The sequence below is a fragment of the Capricornis sumatraensis genome, chromosome 11, assembly GCF_032405125.1.
Source record: "Capricornis sumatraensis isolate serow.1 chromosome 11, serow.2, whole genome shotgun sequence".
NCBI lineage: Eukaryota > Metazoa > Chordata > Mammalia > Artiodactyla > Bovidae > Capricornis > Capricornis sumatraensis.
The window spans coordinates 79981286-79992334 of NC_091079.1; the positions used below are offsets into that span (position 1 = coordinate 79981286).

Here is an 11049-nt window from a genome sequence, read left to right on the forward strand (position 1 = left end):
CAGTATCCAAACCAACCTTAAAATGTTTTGTAAGTGAAAGCAAAATAAAAACCACCTTAATATTGTTTAAATATTTTTCCTATTTTCAGTTTATTGTGTTACTAACTTTCGAGTTATGTGGATTCTTTAAAGAGAGTTTGTAAGGGAAAGCCATGTAAGGTTTAATGTGTTGAAATCATCTTATAATAAAACAATATACTTGTTTTTTGATGAAACGGATTGGTCAAGTTTGGAAAGATTTATTTAGTTGAAGTCGTCTTCCTGGAAGAAGATGAAAGTTGGAGTTAGAGAAAAAAGATTGATAACTCCCTTAACTCAGAAGTATTTTGTGGCTGTTTTCTGCCAAGTAAAGCAGAAATGTCAGTGTTTCATTCAAGTGTGGCTTCCCATCCACTTGCCATCACTTTTCTCATGCTCTTGTTTCCCCATACCGGTTTCTCCATACCTGGCTCAGTGCTGCCTCCTCCACAGGGCCTTCTCTGATCAGTAGAAATTTCTAAATCTCTCATGATATCATCTGTGTCATCTTTTCTTATGATTAACAGTTGAGTGTGTGATGAAAATATTTTACATATGTATTGCCAGCCTTCCATATTTGGGGGGAGAGATGGTGTAGTCTTCCAGTATACCCGTTATTTGAGAAAGGTCTTATTTTGTAGTTGGATTATGCATTGACTTCTACTTTTGAGATATTGTTACATTACCCACAGTTGAAAATAGCATTTCCTGCTTTGTGACCCCCACTCAAATATTTATCCAAGTGTTTCTGTTTTATTCTTCCAGTTACAATGCCATCAAGTCATATAAGACAGAAGGCAGAGCTGAACAGTTAGAGGCAACAGAGTATCTCATCTCAGCTGCTGAAGCTGGTAAGGCGGTGTGTGAAATATAAAACATCAGCTTCCAACTTGGTTTTCACTTTTGTTCTTTATTTGCCTTTTTGCCTGTGAACATCTGAGTTTAAATATGCTCCTCTAACTATGCTAATCAGTTATGACGTGAAATTTCTTAGAAGGCAGGTATGCTGATGGATTATCTTGAGTAGATTTCAAGAATTTTACTTATCACAAAGGATATAACATTTAGAGTGCTTATGACTCTGACTTAAGATGATTTGGGGGAATGTCATGGAAACATGTATAATATCATGTAAGAAATGAATCGCCAGTCCAGGTTCGATACAGGACCCTTGGGGCTGGTGCACTGGGATGACCCGGAGGGATAGTACGGGGAGGGAGGTGGGAGGGGGTTCAGGATGGGGAACACGTGTATGCCCATGGCGGATTCATGTTGATGTGTGGCAGACCCAATACAATATTGTAAAGTAATTAGCCTCCAATTAAAATCAATATTTTTTTAAAAAGATGATTTGATATAGTGTTCTTCAATTAAAGTATGACTTCAATCTTTGAATTAAACAATTTAGTAGCCTTGTTTAATTGCCTCATGTATGTATAATATTCAGACTTATGGGGGTGCTCAGGGGTTGTACCTACAACTGTAAGATGTGGTCTCTTAGGCACAGGGTTAATGAATGGGTAGGCATAGTCTTTGGTGGTCTTAAAACAAAGTAGGACTTATAAGTCCTGCTTTGATACCTTGTTATCTTGGTTGTTTGGGGGGATGTTGGCGGGGGGAGTAGGAACATCATGTCACACCACACAGTTTGTGAGCACTTAGTTCCCCTACCAGGTGTAAAAGCTCTGGGTCCTAATCACTGGTCCACCAGGAAATTTCCCCACCCTGGATTCTTAATGTTTACTGAATTTTTAAAATTTTAGATATATTTTTTAATTAAAGGGTAATTGCTTTACAGAATTTTGTTGGTTTCTACCAAACCTCAACCTGAATCAGCCAGAGGTATATATAGGTCCCCTCCCTCTTGAACCTCTCTCCCTTGTTTACTGATTGATTTTTTAAGGCAAGAATTATCTTTCTCATTTTTGAATACCTACCTAACTGCTGTCAGAGACCTGAGTCACATAGGACTCAATATTTGTTGAATAAAGAACTACTTAGGAAATGCAGCAAATGAGAAACCAAACCAGATCATTTGTTTATTTATAAACTTGTCACTTTTTGTAAAGAATGTAAAGATTACTTTTGTCTTTATGTAGTTGTTTAATTTTTGAGGTATAGTGGCTCCTTTGAGTGGGTTTGAGGAAGATTGTGATGCAGTTGAGGTGTGTATATGTGTACACGTGCACAGATGGTTGAGATGCTCATTTCCTGGTCCTTTCCCCCAGTCTTCAGTCCCTCTGGCATGTACTGTGTCCTCTTAAGCGTCTGTATCTCTTCATCAGCATCTGCTTCCCAGGACCTCCATCTGTTCTCCACACCTGGTTTAGGAGCCAGGACATCTTTGCTCTCCTCACACCTCTCAAAGGGAGTGTTTTACATTTTACCTCCTTTTAAATTTACTTCTCACTAACCACACGTAGGACTTTTTAAGACCACCAAAAACTATGTCGACCCATTTGTTAACCCTAGGTCTGTGCCTCAAGAGACCACATCTTACAGTTGTAGGTACCACCCCTGAACACCCCCCATTCTTTATATAAACAGACTGTTCTTAATTCGGATTGTCAGAAGTGAGAAGGTACCTGTATGCTGAGTAATAATAGTATTTAAATCTGATTTCAGGAGCCATGACCCTCTGCATCACCAACCCACTATGGGTAACAAAAACTCGCCTTATGTTACAGTACGATGGTGTTGTTAATGCTTCACAGAGGCAATATAAAGGAATGTTTGATACGCTTGTGAAAATATATAAGTATGAAGGTGTGCGTGGATTGTATAAGGTAATAAATTATCATCAACATATTTCTAATAGCTGACAATTGTAATTTCCCTTGGCTCTGTTGTCTGAGTTCTGAATCACCTGTCAGTCGCTCAGTCGTGTCCGACTCTTTGTGACCCTGTGAATCGCAGCACACCAGGCCTCCCTGTCCATCACCAACTCCCAGAGTTCACCCAAACTCATGTCCATCGAGTCGGTGATGCCATCCAGCCATCTCATCCTCTGTCATCCCCTTCTCCTCCTGCCCCCAATCCCTCCCAGCATCAGGGTCTTCTCCAATGAGTCAACTCTTCGCATGAGGTGGCTAAAGTACTGGAGTTTCAGCTTTAGCATCATTCCTTCTAAAGAACACCCAGGGCTGATCTCCTTGCAGTCCAAGGGACTCTGAAGAGTCTTCTCCAACACCACAGTTCAAAAGCATCAATTCTTCGACGCTCGGCTTTCTTCACAGTCCAACTCTCACATCCATACATGACCACAGGAAAAACCATAGCCTTGACTAGACGGACCTTTGTTGGCAAAGTAATGTCTCTGCTTTTGAATATGCTAATCTAGGTTGGTCATAATGACCTGTAGTCAGTCCTGAGAAGAAGCCAGATTTGAGCAAAGAACAATTTATGAAAACTGAAAGCTGCATTGGAGTTGTACTTTAAACCATTTGTCCTCATCACCAAAGGTAGTACCATGACACTGGTGGGTGAGGAGCACTGTGTAAGCCTTGGAGTGACCATTTCTCTCAGCCACACATCGAGGCCACCCGTTCCTTACTCCCCTCCCCGTAAGCTGTGGTCCTTTGGGAACTTGGTTAATTTAGCCTTTTTTTCTTTATCTTTTTTAGGGGTTTGTTCCTGGGCTGTTTGGAACATCACATGGTGCCCTTCAGTTTATGGCATATGAATTATTGAAGTTGAAATACAACCAACATATCAATAGATTACCAGAAGCACAATTGGTAAGATGAATTTGAAAAAAAAAATGGTATTTACTTTTATGGACATTTAATAGACGGAAATTTTATCATGTTTAGTAGTATTGCTATGATGATGAGTACCAACTCAGCCACTAATTAAATTCATAGCTAAATACTTTATAGGCTAATGACACATACATGTCAAAAATAGAACAGATAAATGTTAAAAACAGAGTTTGTGTTAAGAGAGGAAACTGATTTTCACTTATGGATCCACTTCAGTGTTTTCCCATCTTTATTTTTAAAGAAATTCTATCTTAAAAAAAATGTCTTATATTGTCATTTTAGAGCACAGTAGAATATATATCAGTTGCAGCACTATCCAAAATATTTGCTGTGGCAGCAACATACCCTTACCAGGTTATAAGAGCTCGTCTGCAAGATCAGCACATGTTTTACAACGGTGTATTGGATGTAATGACAAAGACATGGAGGTAAGAGCGCATGTATGTTAGAATGGCCCTTAGGAGGTACCTTATAAATCTTAAACTATCCAACTGACATTAGCTATATAGCGAAGACCATGTCTGTGGTGAAGACATGACTGATGGCTCCCTCCTGAACATACCCCATTTACTACGTGAGACTTGACTTCATTTGTAAAATTTGAATTTCTGTGTTGACAGAGTTGTTTATGAAAATGAAATGAGATATGTGAAAGTGCTTTGACAAGTTAAATTTCAGGTGTTGTAAACTATTTGAATGGCATTGAGCATGCTGCTGCTAAGTTGCTTCAGTTGTGTCTGACTTTGTGCGACCCCATAGACGGCAGCCCACCAGGCTCCACCGTCCCTGGGATTCTCCAGGCAAGAACACTGGAGTGGGTTGCTATTTCCTTCTCTAATGCATGAAAATGGAAAGTGAAAGTGAAGTCGCTCAGTCGTGTCTGACTCTTCACGACCCCATGGACTGCAGCCTACCAGCTTCCTCCATCCATGGGATTTTCCAGGCAAAAGTACTGGAGTGGGGTGCCATTGCCTTCTCTGGGCATAAAAAAAAACCCCTAATTTAATACAATTAAGAAGGCCCCACATCTCTACTGGTATCAGGACTTTTGCAAGTAACTTGTTTCTGTATGTGGAAGAGATGCTTGTTCTTCCGTATGGGAATCCTTAAACTGTTGTAGGTAGACATCCCCATATTTCTTTTTAATTCTAAAAGGTCAGAACAGAATATTCAGCATTTCAATTCAGTTGACCTCAGTAAATCTGTATTGAGAACCTAAGTGAAAAGTTTCAAGGCCATATTCCAACTCTAGGCATGAAGGAAATAAAGTTTTATTTTTGTGTGTGCTGTATTTAGCATTGTCTAGCATTTATTTATGAAATGTTTAATGCTTGTGTTAGATCAGTTAATACTCCTACATGTTCATACATTTAAAGGCATCTGGAAGATGGTTATGATTAAAGCGCTTTTTAGTTCATTTTGAGGTGTCCGTGCCCTCTCTTCCTCATTCCCACAAAAGGCATGTAAGCCCTACGAATGGTTCATAAACTGTTGTTTCAGGACATTGAAAACATGAACTCAGATCCCAGTGAGGTTTGAATGCTGGCTCTGTGCCCTGTCTGCTAAACTTCTGTGTCTTCAGACTGGTTCTGTAGGAAATTAAGAGTGTGTGTGTGTGTGTGTGTGTGTGTGTGTGTGTGTGTGTATATATATATATATATATATATTTTTTTTTTCCCCCCTCTCTCTCTCTTTCTAAAGGAAAGAAGGCATCAGTGGATTTTACAAAGGGATTGCCCCCAATTTGATTCGAGTGACTCCAGCCTGCTGTATTACCTTTGTGGTATATGAAAATGTCTCTCATTTTTTACTTGGCCTTAGAAAAGACGACATAAACTAAGAGAAGATAATTCCAGTACATCTGCCCAAGGCAGCAACATGCTTCTTTGTATTTGAGACATAAAACTCAGAAGATTACTGCACAGCAACATGGCTCATAATCAAACTTGGTCTGTAATCATTAGAAGTCACAGAACAGCTCAGTCTTCACCATGTTTTTCTGCTTTTGCCTTCCCCATGGGTATGGGACTTGGCTACCTCTCCCTGAAATGGCTGCCAGCAACATAACAGTAAAATTGACACCAAGTGGAGAATTTCGCACATTTTCTCCATTTCATTGTCCAAGTAGGAGCTGATTTGCAGCACTTGCTGGATGGATTTGAAGAATGTGCTGCTTTTTCTGAACTCATTTGTCTGGATTGGCTTTAAAAATCAACCTCTGTGCAATAGCAAGAAAATGGCCTCTTAAAAGATGTCATTGATATTTGAAGAATAAATTAAACGTTAAAGATTTACTGTGAAAGATATTCCCCAAGTCCTGACCATTTTTGAATTGGGAAAGTTTGGTGGGGAAAAAAAAAATCCTCCATAAATGTGCTTTAGTTTTAATTCAGCTGGAATGCAGTTGAAATTTGAAAAGTTCAAGAAGTTATATACTTCTTTTACTTTGAGAAATATCTGACATGTGTTATCATTCCATCACTACTTTTTTCCCAGAGTCTGGTTTCATAATTTAAAATGTAATCCTGGATCCCACTATTATTTTTTGGCATAGATACTACTATCTTTTTTATTTATAAAATCAGAACAAAATCCAGCATTATCAGCCATTATTTAGCTTTCCTGACCATAAATCAGTAGCTAATAGATAAACTTATGTAGATACTAGATGATTTAGGGTATATTTGTTGACAAACTGAAAATGAAAAGTTTTAACTTTCACTTCAGATTTCAGATATGTGGTTTCAAATCCCAAATAATTGATCAATCTACTTTGGTTGCTCAAAGTCAGGTTTAAATACAGATTACTCTAAAGGCCATTCTTGATTTTACTTTTGAGTTATTGTAATTGTCTATAAATATAAAGGCCTCTGCCCCAAAAGGATGCCAGAATGATCTTAATGTCAACAAATATACCCTCAATTGTCTAGTATCTATATAAGGTAACCTATTAGCTACTCCAGTAAGTAATTTTTATTTACATATGAATGCTTTTTTGCACTACCATCTATTTGTTGTAAATAAAACATTGTGGTTTTCAAAGCCATATTTAAATGGTTCTTGGAAAAGAGGTCTATTTTTTATATTTTGAAAATGGCTTTGTTTTAAAAATAAAGATGAAATGATCAGTACTTAGTTGTATTTACTTTGTTATATGCAGAGGAATGCATTATAAATGTGATATATTTTCCTACTTTTAACTGTAATTCATATAAAATCCTGATAGTAGTCCCTATATGGAAAGACAGGTTGGGTTGGCATTTGGAATTTTAGAGGTAGTGTCATTTGAATGCCTCCTGTGTACCCCTAAATTAATAAGGCATAATTCCTGTTCTCTAAGGGCATACAGACTTGCAGGACAAATTAGCATTAAATAACTATAGTTCTAGATTAAGAACATGGAAGATTTCTACAAACCCTGCAAGAGTTCCAAGAATTCATTCCCCTCGAACAGCGGTTACAAGCACCCCTTGCTGCTCTGTGCCATCCGTGTATGCTGCCGCACATGAGGATGGAGCAGTAAGTGAGCTGCACAACATTCTTGCCTTTAGGGAACACTCATTTTTGTGAGTGACCAAAATATGCATAATATAACTTCAGATATTAAATGCTAGAAATAACTAAGGAATAGTGGGAATAGCGTTGCTCTGTCACGTAGGCCAGTTGAGGTCGGGAAAGGTCTCTGAGGAGGTAGTATCTGAAACATTGACATAAGTGAGGAAGCAAGTCACTGTGATATGTCAATGTATGAAAATGAGTTAATCTAAGAAATGGAAACTGTTATTTGAGTCAGATTTGAGGATTAAACCCAAGAGGAGCATATCAGAAAGCTCTGAGAAGTGAAGTAAAGGCACAGTTTTCGAAGCTTGTTGAGACAGAGCTGTTCCTTAAGTGATATATTATTGACAGTTTAGACAATCCAGATCTAAGAATCATCATGGCCCCTTATAAGATCAAGAAGGAATGTTATCTTTTAAGGAGCTGTCTTGGTGATGCTAAGAGAATGTTTCTCTTTATGGCTGAGCGGTATTTCTGCTGATGAGGAAGCTTGGTGGATGCGTAATGCAGATACTCAGTGCACAGTAGAGGGGACAGAGGCTACCAAAGGGTGGAGAAAAAATTCGTTTAAATTTTTCTTTTCTTGCCATAAAACAGGAAATTTAATGATCAATGAGGGGCAACTGCAAAGTAATCTTTCACTAGAAAGTATTTGGTGATCAACTGTTTGGTCACTCAAGACCAGGGACACTGCTTGGCTGTCCTAGGGTCTATCATGCCCCTCCATGTCAAGTTCTAATCGCCCGATTCTCTCCTTTCCAGAGACCTGTACTAGCAGGATGTTTGGCAAGGACTGACATTCAATTCTAAGGTGTCCAGTAAGACTTTTGATCCCACTTTCCTCACGTGTGTGTTGTGTATATCCATGATTTTATAGAGAACTGCAGACGTGATCTACAATTTCAAGTCATTTAGACATTATCTTAGTACAAGTAGGTGACACAGCTTGAAAGGCAGGAAAATATCAACTCATAAGTTCCAAAAACTAAATTTATAGTAGTAGCAATATCATTAGCAAAGATTTTAGCCAAAATCCTCCTGAATCAAATCATTTTCCTAGTATTTTCCCTAAGCTTGAAGTAAGAAGATGGTTCAGAGCAAAAATTTGACACTTCATGGGTCATAAGATGAGTTAACAAATAAGACGGTATCACTTAGTGGTATTGGTAGTGACTTTAGATTGCACAGTGCTAGAATTAATTTTAAAATGTTTAGGGACCATCTTGGAGAAGAGAAATCCTTCAAGGCAACCTGGGCGTACTGGATGTAGTTAATTTTCCACAAACCCAGCACTTGAATTGATATTTGAAACTTGCATATGGTTAAGCCCAAGAAAAACAGTTGGCTCATTAGCAAAATTGTGAGCAGTTGTCAGAGTAGTCAATATACACACCTGCTCTGACATTTTGGGTTAGCTGTCTACTTCAGATATTATCTTCTCAAACTGGTCTGGTAGTGCTGGTCTACGTCAAGTGTCAGAAACAGGAGTTGCAGTTCATTCAGCAGAGACCTGATAAGGTCCCTTCAAAAGTGGCCAAGGCCTTTGTCTTTTCCAGTATGCATAATCTGCTTGCAGGTCATGGTGCTTTACTGATTTCCTCCAAAGTTAGTTTACTGTGATAAACTTTGGAAACAGAGGGTCTTTTTAATGACTAAACTTCACAAGGCGTTATCTGGAAAGTGAGTCTTAGTAAATACCTCAATTAACAAAACTAGAATGCAGTGTTCACTGAAACAATTTTTTTTTATAAAGGTACCCTCACTTCTACCAAATAGCGCCAAATTGAAACTTACTTGTTCACAAAATAATTGACTACGGAGATTTCTAAATTGGCTATGCTGGAACCTTTCATGAAGACTCTCAGACTGAGCTTTAAAAACCTCAAGGTTAGGAAAGCCATTCCAAAGGTGTGTCAGCAGTAATATTTCAGACAAAAATTATAACCATACTTAGTTCACCTAGTCCTGTGTGACTAATCCTTGACCTTTATTTCCTGTTAAGTTATCTGAATCCATCCAGTTTTCATTAGAATTCTTTCTTACCCAGTTCAGCAGTATGATATGAATATTAATCAGAAATCTGTACTTGTCAAGAAGTACTTTGTGAATTTTCTTTAAGGATGAAACATTTTTTGCAAAAAGCAAAGTACAATGATAACTGTCTATAAATGACAAAAGATTTTAAAAGTCAAGGTTAAACATATGATTATAATGCAATTGAAAAACTTGGTTACTGCTTTGACATACAACAACTTAAGATAATTACTAAAATGACTGACAGTCATTTACTAGGACCTATCAGAATTTTAGGAATTCCATATGATTTGTAGAGTATGTGTATTAATGTTAGGTAGGTAGAATAGGAAAAAGGAATCCAGAATGGTGGTGGCTAAAAGACAAAGGGAAAAGCCTGTGAAAATAAAGTCCAAGGGCTGGGGTGAGGACCTTGGGTGAAACAAACAGTCCTCCTGGCTAGCTCCTTTACATAGGGCAGGCTCAGGGGGAGGAGAAAAAACATATAAAAAGAGGAGCCAAAATTTGAGGGGGGCGGAGGGTTGCTTCTCTTCTCTTTGCATCTTTTGGATCGGCCCACCCTCACGCCTCAAGGATATATTTTGTTTGCCAAGTAAAACAGCTGTAACACTGGTCTGTCCATCACTTCAAATTTTTGCTGCGGTGAGACAGAACCAAGAAAATTACACACTCCCCCGACATATATAGTGCTGTGACTCAGATTTAACCTGGCTGAAACAACCTCAGCTCCACCCCCACAAGGCGGAGACCAAGCACAGCAGAAGCCCAACTCGAAAGCTCCTGTGGTGGAAGCTGAATGTGAAGAAAACCCAGCACAGGGGAAGTGACAAGAAGCCCAGCATGCTGGAAACCAGGACAGCAAAAAACACTCAGCAGAACGCTCACACGGCTCAGTCTTAGATTCCAGGAGACTTCCGGTTGGGGTAGGAAGTTTTTGCCCCTATGGCTGGAAAGACATGTGGCTAACAAAATCTTAATTCCTTTACAATATCTCATTCCTTGTTTCCTCGAACCCCCTGTGAACAGACGAGTGGCAGCGGGTGCCCCAGGGTGTCCCAAAGGCTCTACTATGCCATGCCTTGGTAACTGTTGCCCAAGAGGGTAGGGGTTCTTCTGTCCTTAATCTTCTTTGTGCCAAGGATCAGGCCAATGAAAACTGTGAGCACAGGTCAGGTATTTAGCAGATTTTCCAGCAGGTTATGATGAAGAAGGCAATGGCAACCCACTCCAGTACTCTTGCCTGGAGAATCCCATGGACGGAGGAGCCTGGTGGGCTACAGTCCATGGGGTCCCAAAGAGTCAGACACAACTGACCGACTTCACTTTCACTTTTCACTTTCATGCATGGGAGAAGGAAATGGCAACCCACTCCAGTGTTCTTGCCTGGGGAATCCCAGGGATGGCGGAGCCAGGTGGGCTGCCGTCTATGAGGTTGCACAGAATCGAACACGACTGAAGCGACTTAGCAGCAGCAGCTAGCAGGTTATGAAGGGGATTCCTCAGCATGTTTTCCCACTGCTTTTTCCTCCCGTCCTTCAGCTCCTCTCTACTGGGACTTCAGCCTGGCCACCAAAACCCAAAGTGCCTGGTTTCAGGACCTAATGAAGCTCAAACTCTTGATGTCTCACTGCAAAAAATTCAGTGAGAGAGACAGCAATAGGTAAGAGGTGGGTTTGTT

The 11049-nt window shown here is 39.4% G+C and overlaps 1 protein-coding gene across 1 annotated transcript in view; it reads left to right on the plus strand.

Annotated features, from left to right (window-relative positions):
• The window catches only part of SLC25A32 (solute carrier family 25 member 32), a 28050-nt gene extending 21178 nt beyond the window's left edge, over positions 1-6872 (plus strand). The window contains exons 3-7 of the mRNA XM_068983380.1: positions 784-869; positions 2644-2804; positions 3642-3755; positions 4062-4207; positions 5481-6872. Of these exons, the coding sequence (XP_068839481.1) occupies positions 784-869; positions 2644-2804; positions 3642-3755; positions 4062-4207; positions 5481-5619 (646 nt within the window). The 3' untranslated portion in view covers positions 5620-6872. The remainder of the gene's footprint in view (positions 1-783; positions 870-2643; positions 2805-3641; positions 3756-4061; positions 4208-5480) is intronic.
• Positions 6873-11049: the final 4177 nt, after the last annotated feature.